Consider the following 15,061-nt stretch of genomic DNA (forward strand, 5'->3'; position numbering starts at 1 on the left):
ACTCAGTAACTGACTCTTCCTTCGTTCCCAAGACATCCTGTGCTTTTCATGCTTCTCTTAAAGGATGAAATCACCTATGTGGCCCAAATAATGGGTTTGTTACAGAGTGGTGGACTTGACACTATTTATGTAATTAGCAGTTGTGAGAATGAGTTTCTTTTAAAAGTAAATAGTGTGAGGGTCTTCGTGCAAATTGGGATCCTGGTGGTCGGGGTAGGTTCATCAGAAAGGGATGTGAGCGAAATGTTCTTGGTCTGAATGCTCTTGGTTCACTGTATCCTCTTTGGTTCATAAGTGCAAAATTCGGAATACAGCATAAAATTCACCACCCTGAGGTTTGCAGCTTTCCTTCCACAATGCTATCCCGATTTGTAGATTCCAAGCTTTAAAACAGTCCACTCCAAACACTGCTTGTGGGTTTCAACTAGCTCGTCCCTTCAGTGAATTTTAGGATTGTGTTTTATTTTTATTATGAAGCCTTTTTAACCCACTGTGTTTTATCATTCTAGGGTGAAAGAGGAGCCCAAGGATTACCTGGGCTGATGGGCGAAAGAGGAGAAAAGGTAACAATCTATTCAAAACAGGAAGAGAATGAAATATCTGCCCGGAATTTCCAGCTACACAAGTGGTGGACTGATACATGTGAACTAATAAAAGTTGGACTTTGTAAAGGACTTTTTCTAAAGATCTTCTGCTGTTCAGCTTAATGGTCAGCCACAGAGATTTTAGCAACACAGCAATCCCTAAAACACCACAAATAACACGGCACAAAGCACAAAGCAACAACAGTGAATCCTAGTACACATCATCAACTTGGCATCTATCACTTGAACCTCCAGGATACCTTTCTAGACTTTTTGCACCTGGACAATGAATCTGGCCACTACAAATGTAATGGAACTTAAACCCTGAATCTTATCATTCTTATTGACTCCCCTGACCTAAGTTAACAGCTTTGCAAGCAGTTTCTTCCTTGGCAAATTACAGATGGTACAATGCAGTGCATAGTGACAAAAGAACTTAAGTTCCAGCCATGCCCCCATAAATAAGTTTTGCAGTAATCATCCCCTTTTGTATTGCCCTTCTGCAAATTCAGAGGACATAGTTTGAAGCTTCTAGCACTGAGCATGTCGTAAAGAAAAATGAACTTTCCACTCCACTCAAACATATCATCCCCAGCCTCATCCAATATTGCAATAACTGGTGGAAGATGATTGTTCTTTTTTTGTAATGTGAATTATATGCTATGGATACAACATTTCTAAATACGCTTTCAAACTTAAGCAGCTAATATAACCACATAGTCCAAATTGAAAGTTCTTAATGAGGCGTCACATGGACACAGCCAATTATGGTGCATATCACCACTGCCCATGCATCTTAATTTTTCCAAATAGCTGTTTAATAGAACAGCTTTGTTGCCAGAAGTTTCTCTTCTGAGGCTGTAGGCAGAAGGGCTTCAGCTCAGCTTTCTTCCAACATGTCCTAAATATCATAGTTGTTTATATACTATATTGCTGGTTTATTTCAGCTTGCTCATCATGCAAACCTGCAATAAACTAACAATATAGTTTATTGCAAAGCCAGTTAGAGGAGAGTAATTTGGAGAAGAGAAATAGTGAGTCTCATGTCCTCTTGTTCAGGAATGAAGAGTGGCATCCTCATACTCCTCTGCAATTCAATTTGCCACCTGGAATCTAGAGTTCAACAGTCCAATATGATGTGGTTTTGTCTAGACTTGGCTGTGGATGAGACAGAAAGGGGAGGGTGTCTCTTGTCTATCTGGGCCACTGGGACAGCACCCCCTTGTTACTCTGGCAGACACTTAGCTGTTAATAAATACAGTGCTTAATACCAGAAATTTGGTTTGGGGGTTGGGGTTGGGCAACGAGTCCCCTCTGAGACCTCACATTAATTTCACTTGTGGTGAAAATGATTAGACCTGCCAATGTACATTATTCATGTGCTTCTGCTTTCAGCTGGTGCTAATTTGATGCTGATGATGGTTGCCCATTAATGCATTTATGTTAATTCTTATTATTTCAGGGCTCCCTCGGCGCACCTGGCATCCCAGGGAGAGATGGTGCCAAAGGAGAGTCTGTAAGCTTTTCTCTTCCTCTCTTGTAATCTCCTTTTCTTTATATCATAAGCCAGATGCTACAAATCAATGTGCATTGAGTGGAGCATGTCTTGGGGATTAGTGTTGCCATTTTGAATGCATCCGAAACAAATGACAGCAGGTTAATAACCTCAGCAGGCCTCTCTCTGAGCCAAGGCAGCAGACAGACGTCATATGGATTAACTGCTCTTGGATGCTCCGAGGAAGAATGTGTGTTGATGTTCATTAGAGGGTTGTTAGAAATACTGGAGACTGGAAATACTGGAAAGTGTATTGTGGGAGGTTTGGGGAATCAACTATGGAAAGCTCAGGTGTTTATTTCACTCCAGGCACAAGTTTGGCAACCAACAATTTGAGGAACTTAAGCTCAGATGGCATCTACGTACATTGTAACTGGAGCAACAAATGTGATTTTTACTTTTGAACAGTAGGCTAGTCTCTCTCTCTCTCTCTCTCTCTCTCTCTCTCTCTCTCTCTCTCTCTCTCTCCACACACACACACACACACACACACACACTTCATCATCATCCAGGCAAGCAAGCAATAGATCAGTGCTTCTCAAACTTGGATCTCCAGATGTTTTTGGACTACAATTCCCAACACCCCTGACCACTGGTATTGCTAACTAGGAATGATGGAAGTTGTAGTCCAAAAACAGCTAGAGACCCAAGTTTGAGAAACAGTGCAATAGATCAAGGTCACATTCAAGCTAGGCAAAAAGATTAAAGGAGGGTGCAATGGAAGGGCAGTGGGGGGGATGTAGTCTGGCCATATGAAGGGACTCAGAGGGGTGCATTTGGCTCTATGCTTGAGGTTCCTTATCACTAAGTCAAAGGATCTTGTCACATCAAGGATTGGAAATATATCTCAGATCATTGGAGAGCTTGCAAGTCAGAGGCAGGAGACCTGAGTAGATGAACCACATTCCAGTTTCAGTAAATATTAAATCCTCATGCTTTGCTTTCAGCATTCAGCAATTTATAAAATGTGTAGTTTTTTGCAACAAACATGCTATGCTTTCTCTTTTGAGGGAGAACCTGGACTTCCTGGAGCAGTTGGCCTCCCCGGACCACCAGGATTGAAGGTGAGCAGAGGGATCAAAGAGGCTCATGAATGAAATTAAGGGCACCTTTACGAATGACTGATTGAATGATTCGATATGAGAGCCACCCTTGTACTTAGGGTGCCTTCCAACTTCTGCAGAAGAACAAGTACCACACTTCTCATTGGGCTTCTCTCATCCACACCCACTATTGTGTGGATGAGTGCTCTGATGGTGTTTCCATCATTGGGTGCTCTGATGGTGTTTCCTGCTTGGCAGGGGGTTGGACTCAATGGCCCTTGTGGTCTCTTCCAACTCTATGATTCTGTGATTCTATGATTGTCTTTTCCCTTCCTAATTTCCATTATGTATACAGACTTTTAATTAGGGGGGTGTGAAAGAGAGGGGGGGAAGGGAGAGAGAGAGAGAGATCTTACCTGCATACAAAACTCAAATGCAATTCCTTATCTCATCCCTTTCCTTTCCTTAACCTAACTAACCCTCCCCAAACTCACCCCTTACCCAGCACTCTATGTGTGGGTACATAAAGCGTTGTTCCTGTCCCATCAGATGTCAAGGAAATGAGTAACTATATAACCTTTAGAAGACATCGGAAGGCAGCCCTGTATAGGGAAGCTTTTTTATTGTGTAAAGTTCTATTATGTTTTTATATATGTTGGAAGCCGCCCAGAGTGGCTGGGGCAACCCGGTCAGATGGTTGGGGTACAAAGAAAGTTGTTGTTGTGGTTATTGTTGTTGTTGTTACTGTTTGCTCTTCCTGTTCAGTTTCTGTTTGCACTAGCTTGGTCTCACCTTAAGCATGTCCACATTTCATTGGATGCCAGGAACACCCACCCTCTTGAACAGAGGAGAGGTGCAAAGGGTTTCTCTCCACGAATGAGTGTGGTAGTGTTTGATGTTTGTGCCTTCTCCCCACCTCATTAATGACAGACATACCCACCCCATTTTGTGTTTTTGTCTCTTTTTCTACTCACCCTCCCCAATGACAACCATTCTGTGCTATGTCTGTTGATGGGCCTCAACGATAACTCTTGCTACCAGCTGCCAAATCAGTGAATTCCAGGATGATGAGCAGGAACAGAACTTGCTGATGAGTAACTTGATTTTTAGTTAGTTAGTTTTATTATATACAGCAGAGTAAAGCACAGCTTTGTACAGGTTACTATATACACAGACGAGATTCAAACTCCTATTCCGAACTCAACACTCCAACAACAAACTGCTGTGTCATACTGCTTATAAGGAAGAACTTAACCAATCACCACCTGTTGCTAGGCTTCCCTGTCTCCAAGCAGATTTTCTCACATACTCTGTTTAACTTGGCTTGTTGCCAACCCACTAATTGTCTACTCCCAAAGCTGCACGAACTCAAAGTCTCAACAACGTCAGGTCCCCATGGCAGGTTATGCCATGCCCCCACAAAATTCATTTTGCGATATTCCCCACAGCAGCCATTTTTTGACTGGCGCCCATGACACAGTCTCAGTATGTCTACTGGCCCAGAAGGCTGGCACAGCCTGCTCAGTGTGTGGTTTTACCTGTGTAAATGGCTATTTCAAGCTTAAAATTTGGACAAGTGGTTGCCACAACGGAGCATACAGTCACAAGGATAGTACTCCACTATTATGTGAACTGACCCTTACGTGTTAGGTGATGATCCAGAGATGTATTCTGAAGATGTGGGACTCATCAATGTCAATTCCCATTCTTCCTCTCCAGTCTGTTTTAAGATTCAAGCAGGTTGGGTTTTTTTTTTTTTCAGGAACAGCAGAGAGATACTTTTGCTCACTGAATTATGGAATTGCCCTTCTAATAAGTTTGACTACTGCGATCACAGTCAGAGAAGAGGATGCAAATTCGTTATTTTCTCCAGTAAGCAAGTTGCCTTAGGTTTATTCTGTGACAGTCCTGATCTTTGTTTCTTTCTATATATTTCTCATCAGGGGTCAGATGGTCAGCCAGGCCCCCCAGGACGCCAAGGATACGTTGGAGCACCAGTAAGTTGTGATTATTATTATTATTATTATTATTATTATTATTATTATTATTTAATACTTAACCTGCCCAATGTTCTGTAAATAAGCCAACATCCTATGAGTGTTCGGTGTGATTTGTAAAATCTATTCATGTGGTTAATGGTTGCCTAATACTCAGATGTGGCCTTGCCAGCACATAAGGACAGTTGTCAACATTTCTGCACATAGATAGCTCTGCTTCGGCGAGGCTTAGTTATACGCTTGGTTATTTTATCTTTAGCAATACTTTCCACCAGTTAAAAGTTCACCGTTCACTTGTTGAAACCTTCCCTTGCTTTCCTTCAACTACAGATACACATTTCACTGGAGAAGGTCATTCAGTTTTCCCCGTCCTCATTATCTTGGTTATAAAGACTTCGCAATCATTCCTTTTAGGTCTCAGAACAGCTCCACAATCCCAATGGATGGCTGATCAGCTCATTGAGTACTCCAAGTCCAAGGCCAATTAGCATATGCAAAGGCGGTTTGTGGGAATAACATTATTGGTATATTATAGACAACTGCTTAGTAGGCAGAGCACTAAATCAGCATTTCCTTGGCACAGGAGCTGCAGCCCATAATGAGTCACTGGGTACAAATTGCTAGCACATCGGTGACTCATCCAAGTTTCACTCTGGGTAGTGGAGGGAACGATACAAAATATTTTCTCTTCCCCACTTTTTCAGGGCCTGCAGGGAGAAAGAGGAGAAAAGGGACCCCGGGGAGACAAGGTATGGATCGTGTGTGTCAGATAACTTGTCAACAATCTGAGTGGAAGTGCTGAACATTCTTCCTCAAAAATGAATGCAAGAAAGAACGGGGAAATTGAGGGTAAATGTACATGCAGTTTAGGGCCTCAGATTATAAGGGGCCTCTAAATGCAAAAATGGTTACTCATTAGATTGCTAGATCTGAGGGAGCAATCCAGACTTTCCTAGTGTACCTATCATCTAAGGATGTCCCTGATTTAGAAAAGCCATCCCGGTTTCTGATTTGATCCCGGAAAACCCCACTTTTCCATAGGGTGTCCCTATTTTCACTGGAGAAATGTTGGAGGGCATGGAGTTATCCGAACCCCAAGCCATCTGAAGGCAATTCAGTATAGGGGAGATATTTTTTTTAAAAAATGTGTAATATTTTATTATGTTTTTATACGTGTTAGAAGTTGCCCAGAGTGGCTGGGGCAACCCAGTAAGATATGTGGGGTGTAATTGGTAAAATTACTATTATGGAATGGAACGTCCCTATTTTCATTGGATAAATGTTGAAGGGTATGGCAATCCTATGCACAAAAAGAGGGCATAAAGCAAGCCAGTGTAAGTTAAGCCACCGTAAAGTTATACCAGATCAAAACATAATTAAGCAGTGGAACAAATACTGGTACTTTGTCTAAGCTTGAAAAGGGGAAACCAAGCCTTTCAACTAGTGTTCTACACTGGTTTGCTAGGCCATGTGACCAAGCTGAATTGGCTTGGGTTCCCACCCCTACCATGCCCTCAGAAAAGTGATGGTGAGTCCCCTTTTGCCACCTCCTGCACTGCCTACCCTGTTGCCACCGCTGGAGAAGCACCGCTGGCATTGGTGCTGATTATTGGTGAGATCTCGCTGATCTCCAGCTGGATCTCTCATGCTGTGTCAGAGATCTTGCCAGAAATCAGCACCACTTCTCTGCCAGTGGCGAGGTGTTGGGCATCTGGAGGGGCACCACCTCAAGATCTTCACCCCACCTCATGGTTGGGCCAACCCAAGTTATGCCGGTGTATCACTGGCTGAGTATGGGTAGGGGACTTATCACAGACTGGTCCAGGCTGTTTCAGGCATCAGCCAGCAGAGTTGGAGATCGGCTGCATCCTAAGCTCTCATCATGACCAGGTTGTGGGGTACACTGAGGTCCAGCTCTGAGGGCCTTCTGGCAGTTCCCTCACTGTGAGAAGTGAGGTTACAGGGAACCAGGCAGAGGGAATTCTCGGTAGTGGCGCCCACCCTGTGGAAATAAACCTTTAGAAGATATCTGAAGGCAGCCCTGTTTAGGGAAGTTTTTTAATATTTGATGTTTTATCGCTTTATTATTATTATTAATAATATTCTGTCGGGAGCTGCCCAAAGTGGCTGGTGAAACCCAGCCAGATGGGTGGGGTATAAATTATTATTATTATTATTATTATTATTATTATTATTATTATTATTATTATGACCACCGGGATGGGTAGATGAGAACCAAAGAGGGAGTGATATAGTCAAAGACAGGCCAGAGTTGAGGTGAGGCTGCAGGAATCTGATGTCACTATTCATAAAGGCATGTTGCACAGACTGTGAAATGCAACTTACATAGAACCAAGCACGTTAGTATTGGTTCCTCAAGCCACATAAACCTGACTGGACTAAAGACTTGTGGTTCTAGCTCTGACGCTGCAGCATAGCCAAGATCCAGGGTGGAAATGCTCTAATAATAATAATAATAATAATAATAATAATAATAATAATAATTTATTATTTATACCCCGCCCATCTGGCTGGGCCTCCCCAGCCACTCTGGGCGGCTTCCATAAAAACCAAAAATACAGTAAAATATCACACGTTAAAAACTTCCCTGAACAGGGCTGCCTTAAGATGTCTTCTGAATGTCAGGTAGTTGTTTATCGCTTTGACATCTGCTGGAAGGGCGTTCCACAGGGCGGGCGCCACTACCGAGAAGGCCCTCTGCCTGGTTCCCTGTAGCTTTGCTTCTCGCAATGAGGGAACCGCCAGAAGGCCTTCGGCGCTGGACCTCAGCGTCCGGGCAGAATGATGGGGGTGGAGACGCTCCTTCAGGTATACTGGACCGAGGCCGTTTAGGGCTTTAAAGGTCAGCACCAACACTTTGAATTGTGCTCGGAAACGTACTGGGAGCCAATGTAGGTCTTTCAAGACTGGTGTTATATGGTCTCGGCGGCCGCCCCCAGTCACCAGTCTAGCTGCCGCATTCTGGATTAGTTGTAGTTTCCAAGTCACCTTCAAAGGTAGCCCCACGTAGAGTGCATTGCAGTAGTCCAAGCGGGAGATAACCAGAGCATGCACCACTCTGGCGAGACAGTCCGCAGGCAGATAGGGTCTCAGCCTACGTACCAGATGGAGCTGGTAAACAGCTGCCCTGGACACAGATTTGACCTGTGCCTCCATGGACAGCTGTGAGTCCAAAATGACTCAGGTTCAGAACTGATGTGATGGCCCAGGATGTGTGTCCAACGCTCAAGTCTTCATTCCTATTTCTTTGCTTAGGGAGAACCAGGTCTCGATGGTTTCCCCGGAAAGCCTGGTGTGGATGGGAAGCAGGTATGTGGACAATTCAAAGTGGTACGAAACCATTTTCTAGAATTAGTTGTGAATTTAGAGAAGAACTTGCATCTTGAAATCATCTGCTCACCCCCCAAAATGTAGCCCCCCCTACTCTATTTTCTGTCTGCATCACAGTGCAATCCTGGAAATGTTTACACTTATCCCAACTAAATAAATAACAGACCAGATATCTGTTTCTAGATATGTATTTGAAAACCCTCCACCCTTGTTTCTATTTGTGCACATATTTTTCACGTCTCCAAATATATCCCCCCCCCCCAATTTAAGTTTGTTTCATATATCAGTTTCTCTGTTTGTTAGCTCTTCTTCATTGCAGGCTAGCCTCAATTATACCATGGAGTAGTCCCTTATTTTTACAAAATATTGGAAAGTATATGCTACCATAATTATATGCTCTATCCTTCTGTGTCACCTTTTGGACTCAGTTATACAGCTGCAAATATAACATTTTAAGTGTGTTTTATATGCATTATGCAAATGGGACACTAGATGGCGATGGTGAGCTTATGGCAAATTCATTATGTATATTTCCCCCCCCCAAAAAAAAAAAATTATAAACAAAAAACAGGAAAAAAATTACAGCGTTTTTCTATATGTGCCTAGATTCTACATTTGTGTCAGAACTGGATCCTGTCCATTTCTAACCATAACCAATAATTCTCTCCAGAAGCAGCTGGCATGGGGGGTCAGTGGCAAAAAGTACCCTGCCAACAGTGGCTTTGCTGCCAATTACCTGGATTGTGTGGGGATGGTTGTGTGGCAAGTTCCCAACCCCCCCAGGTAGAAACAATGACACATGACACAATTATTAAGGTTAATGGGCTAAAAAAAGCCCACAACTTTATTGGTTACAGGTGATGAGCGGTATTGGCTTAGGCATTGGTCCTAATTGACTATATCTGACTCCAGCCCTTCTGCTTGAAGTCCAAGAAGGGTTAACCACCAGTATGGGGAGTCCTGCTGATGCACATCAACTAGGAACTCCCCCGGGGTCACCGATAGGGGGCGTGCCTTACGCCCTAATCTTCCTAGGCTTCGGACAGGGCCACGCCTCCCAGAATCCTTTAACAGACTACCCTTCAATATGTGGGGCAGGTGATGGCGCTACCTCCCCTCTTTCCATCTACAGAACTATTCCAATGCCTAATTGCCAATACCCTGAAAGTTGTGACGGTTTGCTACAAGGTAGGCGAAAACCAAGTGGCTGGTGCCAATTTGCCAAGTGGAAAGATCCCTACCAGGACCCTCAACGGCAACCAACCGAGGTCCATAGCAAGGTCAAGGAACGAAAACCTTATAGGGTGGGAGGGCGGGGAACCGGAGCAGCTGGCGAGCGCACAAAGAGGGAGATCCCCAGCTGCGTCCTGCCTTTAAGGGGCAGGCCACACCCCCGGAATGACCTGATTGGCCAGCCAGGAGGTGATGCAGCCGGGAATCCCCCAATCGTCCAGGGGCTGGCCTCCCATCCCCTGGACATATGGAGGGGCCGTGAAGCCCCCAACCCCACCTCTTCCCTAAGGTGGAAGTGGCTTTGTCAGCAAGGTCAGAGCACACTTGGGTGGAGTCCGTCTGACACCTGGTATTGCTGCTCCCTTGCAGCACCATCACATTTTCCAGGCAAATGGCCTTTGGAAGGATGGCTCTCTGTCCCTGCTCAGCATTCCAGCTCAGGGGTCAGCAAACTTTTTCAGCAGGGGACAGGCCCACTGTCCTTCAAACCTTGTGGGGGGCTGGACTATATATATATATATATATATATATATATATATATATATATGGGGGGAGAATGAATTCCTGTGCCCCACAAATAACCCAGATGTGCATTTTAAATAAAAGCACACATTCTGCTCATGTAAAAACACCGCTGATTCCCGGACTGTCTGCGGGCCGGATTTAGAAGGCGATTGGGCCGGATCCGGCCCCTGGGCCTTAGTTTGGCTACCCATGTTCCAGCTGCTCCATGATTTCTGTTTATTTTTCTTCTCCTTCAACTCCCTTGATGCATCTTTCTCCAGCACCTCATTTCAAGTTCTTTCCTCCTTCTTTTTTCATATCCTTCATATCCATACAGAGCTATGCTTGCCATGTGTGTGTGTTGAAATTAGGTTCATTTTCCAATGGTAAACTGTCAACTTGTGTTTCATACCCTTTCCCTTCTTTATATCTGCCCTAGTTCTTTCATAACACATCATATTCCTCTCCAAATATTTAAAATGTGTGTACTTACTCCCTTTGATCAATACCTTTATATTACAGTAGAGCTGCTGCCCTATAAATAGTTACCTGGGGTGAAGTCCCATTATATTTGCTGGGACTTACTTCTGCATGGAGGGACCCGGGTGGCGCTGTGGGTAAAAGCCTCAGCGCCTAGGGCTTGCCGATCGAAAGGTCGGCGGTTCGAATCCCCGCGGCAGGGTGCGCTCCCGTTGCTTGGTCCCAGCGCCTGCCAACCTAGCAGTTCGAAAGCACCCCTGGGTGCAAGTAGATAAATAGGGACCGCTTACAAGCGGGAAGGTAAACGGCGTTTCCGTGTGCAGCTCTGGCTCGCCAGAGCAGCCATGTCACACTGGCCACGTGACCTGGAAGTGTCTCCGGACAGCGCTGGCCCCTGGCCTCTTAAGTGAGATGGGCGCACAACCCCAGAGTCTGTCAAGACTGGCCCATATGGGCAGGGGTACCTTTACCTTTACCTTTACTTCTGCATGGACATGTGTATTATTGTGTCTGTGGGTTAGCTTAAAGTGATTCATGGTTCAGTGGATCCCAAATTCAATCCCTGGAATCACAAATTCACTAAAAACTTTGGCTTGGAACACATGCCAGTGTGGTGTAGTGGTTAAGAGCGGTACTCTCGTAATCTGGTGAACCAGGTTTGCTTCCCCACTCCTCCGCATGCAGCTGCTGGGTGACCTTGGGCTAGTCACATTTCTCTGAAGTCTCTCAGCCCCACTCACCTCACAGAGTGTTTGTTGTGGGGGAGGAAGGGAAAGGAGAATGTTAGCAGCTTTGAGACTAGTGATAAAGTGGGATATCAAATCCAAACTACTACTACTACTACTACTATTCTTCTTCTTCTTCTTCTTCTTCTTCTTCTTCTTCTTCTTCTTCTTCTTCTTCTTCATGCATCCGAATACCTTTTGAGTGTTGCTTCATTCAATTTCAGGGCATCCAAGGGAGTCCAGGCCAACCCGGTCTCATGGGACCCAGAGGAGAGAAGGTGAGGTATTGTCTGTGTAAATCTTGCCTCTGAGATGTGCTTGCTTGCATATCACATATATCACATTCACATTCCTGTGACGTAATGTAGGACAAACTCAGAACCCCTGTCCCAAGATGGATTTCACTATATTCCCAATGTTATAATCCTGATGCAGCCCTGGCCATACCCAATTCCTACTCACTTTCCCTGCCCCGTGTAAATCAGTTGGCTAGGTCATACGAGGCTCTGCGTGCCAACTTACGTTATGCTCTAGAAATGTCAGGAACTGGCGTGACAGCCTCACAGGCTGCAGAATGGCAAATCAGAATTTTGATGATATATCAGATGCTCCCCCTCCCCATTTCCTATTTGCAAATCTAACAGAAAGAAAGAAGAAAGGAAAGGGTAACAATAGTAGTAATAATAACAATAATATTATTTATTTATTGAATTTATATACCTGGGGGTCTCAGGGCAGTTCACAGAATAAAATCAAGATATAAAACCACAAAATAGGGGGTGTCTTATACATGGGGGGCGTCTTATACGGTGATACGAAAAATACGGTAATTAATGCAGAATAGGAGGATGTGTAAACTGCCCTACAATCAAATCAGAGCAAATGCTCGATAAAGATCAAACAAAGCTTCGCCAGCGTCTTAACTTTGTAAACTTAACTGGATTGTTTTCCCCCCCTCTCATTTGCTTTCTCATCTAGGGTGAAATAGGGTCTCCAGGGAAGCCTGGCTCAGTGGTAAGAGCTATTAACATTTGATCTTTTTGTGGCGGTTGATCTGTTTTGTGGCGGTTGACAAAACAAGTTCTCTTGAATCAGGATCTTGAGAAATGCTAATATATGTTGGGCATTAATGCCTGAGCAGATCTTAGAAATAGTTGGTGAACGATTTTCCTGAAGTTGAAATGAGAAGGACATGCCATTCTGAAGACTTCTTGTGGAAAGAGGCATGAAATCCTTACCCGCTGTGAAATTTTCAGATTGGATGGTGGAAGGAAATAAAGAGGGCCCTTGGGGAGTGAGGTAATTTTTGCAGTACTCTGTTGACTTACATTCCAATGATCTTACTGCAGCAGAGTTTTTACACTTTTTGTTGCCTGCTTGGCTGCATAATTTTAACCAGCTGGATCTCGGGGGGAATGCAGGGCTCAGCTAAGTTTCTCCACCTATGGGATAGAAAGCAGGGCAGAAACCCAGACTCCTTTCCCTTGTGCTACATATTTATCTTCTTCTGTTTCAGGTGCAGATGGAAGGTCTGAAAGGAGAGCAGGTAAGGTCTTTCTAAATATTTTTGCACTGTCAATAAAATAATAATAACCAGAAATCCCAATTTTCAAGAATGATCGTGCTGACTAAGTCAGTATGATAAAGTCAACCCAAACCGCAGAACCAATAAATCTGGGCTCAGTGGTTCAGAACCCTTTCCACTCTGAATAAACTTTATTTTGAATCAAAGGAGATACCGGCAAGTTGTTTATCTTCCCCCTAATAGCTTTTATCCAAGGGTTGCAGTCATCCAGCCCACACAGTTGTTGCTAGTTCACGAAAACTCCGAAATGAAATTGCTTTGTCTGTTTTCATTACCCGAGGAGAGCAGAGAGTGGAGGAGGAGACACTCTTCAGTGAAGTTTGCTGTCGATGCACTATCTGGAGCCGGTTTCAATTGTTGCTGCAAAGTTTATATTGTTCTGTTCCCTCTTTTTTTAACCTACAGCAGCTCAGAACTAGCAAAGCAAATAAAGGTGTACTCTGAAAAATAGTATAGTGGCTGAAATCTTTGGCAGGTTTACCTGGAAGTAAGACCCTTCTAAGGGATGTGGGTGGCACTGTGGTCTAAACCACTGAGCCCCTTGGGCTTGCTGATCAGAAGGTTGGTGGTTCGAATCCCCGCGACGGGGTGAGCTCCCGTTGCTCGGCCCCAGCTGCTGCCAACCTAGCAGTTCGAAAGCACGTCAAAGTGCAAGTAGATAAATAGGTACTGCTCCGGCGGGAAGGTAAATGCTGTTTCCATGTGCTGCTCTGGTTTCACCAAAAGCGGCTTAGTCATGATGACCACATGACCCGGAAAAACTGTCTGCGGACAAATGTCGGCTCCCTCGGCCAGTAAAGGGAGATGAGCACTGCAACCCCAGAGTCATTCGCGACTGCACTTAACTGTCAGGGGTCCTTTACCTTTATCTTTAAGACCCTTCTAGGATCAGATTGTATGTGATGAAGATGAAGATGATGATGATGATGATGATGATGATGATGATGATAAATTTATTTATACCCTGCCCATCTGGCTGGGCTTCCCCAGCCACTCTGGGCAGTTTTAAACAATATATTAAAATACAGTAACACATCAAACATTAAAAGCTTCCCTAAACACCTTCAGATATGAGAGAAACAAATGCTGGTTCACCATTCCTTAGCAACTTTTCAGAAACGTGACAAATTTCAATTATGGAGAGTCACCCCTTTGTTTAAACAAACAACTACTTTCCAGCATACAAATCTCTTAGTGCGGCTTTAGCACAGGGATGAGGAAACTGTGGTCCTCCACTTGTGGTCAGGCTCCAATTCTCATCAGCCCCAGTCATCACAGCCAATGGTCAGGGATGATGGAGCTGCCATTCAGAGGTAGTGTTGAGCCACTGCGCTAGCTTTCTGTGGCAAGTGGGTCACTGCTGCTTTCCAGGAGGGAGAGGGAAAGGATGAGGTGTCCGGAAGGTTAGCACAGGCTAAATGCACCACCAGCAGTGCCACATTGGCTCTGTCAGTGTGTTTGCACCGCAACAACCTCCCCACTGCTTAGTCCCTCCCCTTCTCCTTCCTGGTAAGCAAATGCCACCTACCTGTCAGGAAGGCAGCACAACAGCTCTGCCCCATCCAGTGAACCAATTATTCCATTCACAAGCAGCTGAGATGGAAGGAACGGAAAGTCTTCATGTTTGCTCAGCCTCGGGTTTTGGCGAATCTCCAAAGGCAGATAATCTGTTCCTATGGAACAGCCTCCAAAACACTGAAATGCATGTTTGCATCAAGTAGACTTCACATGTAGATTTAAACTCATAAATTGATAAGAGGATTGATAAAGGAAAAGGAGTACAGGAGAGGATGCAAAGGGGGGGCAGGGAGATACATCTTGTACATATCTATCTGTATCCAGTGTGGTGTAGTGGTTAAGAGCAGTAGACTCGTAATCTGGTGAACCGGGTTCGATTCCTTGCACCTCCACATGCAGCTGCTGGGTGACCTTGGGCTAGTCATACTTCTCTGAAGTCTCTCAGCTCCACTCACCTCACAGAGTGTTTGTTGTTGTTGTGGGGGA

The 15,061-nt window shown here is 44.5% G+C and overlaps 1 protein-coding gene across 1 annotated transcript in view; it reads left to right on the forward strand.

Moving 5' to 3' along the window:
* The window catches only part of COL22A1 (collagen type XXII alpha 1 chain), a 180,345-nt gene that overhangs the window by 95,076 nt on the left and 70,208 nt on the right, over positions 1–15,061 (forward strand). The window contains exons 13-21 of the mRNA XM_053395231.1: positions 510–563; positions 2,047–2,100; positions 3,150–3,203; positions 5,126–5,179; positions 5,884–5,928; positions 8,456–8,509; positions 11,697–11,750; positions 12,451–12,486; positions 12,989–13,018. Of these exons, the coding sequence (XP_053251206.1) occupies positions 510–563; positions 2,047–2,100; positions 3,150–3,203; positions 5,126–5,179; positions 5,884–5,928; positions 8,456–8,509; positions 11,697–11,750; positions 12,451–12,486; positions 12,989–13,018 (435 nt within the window). The remainder of the gene's footprint in view (positions 1–509; positions 564–2,046; positions 2,101–3,149; positions 3,204–5,125; positions 5,180–5,883; positions 5,929–8,455; positions 8,510–11,696; positions 11,751–12,450; positions 12,487–12,988; positions 13,019–15,061) is intronic.

This window comes from Podarcis raffonei, chromosome 7 (assembly GCF_027172205.1).
Source record: "Podarcis raffonei isolate rPodRaf1 chromosome 7, rPodRaf1.pri, whole genome shotgun sequence".
In the NCBI taxonomy this organism is placed as follows: domain Eukaryota; kingdom Metazoa; phylum Chordata; class Lepidosauria; order Squamata; family Lacertidae; genus Podarcis; species Podarcis raffonei.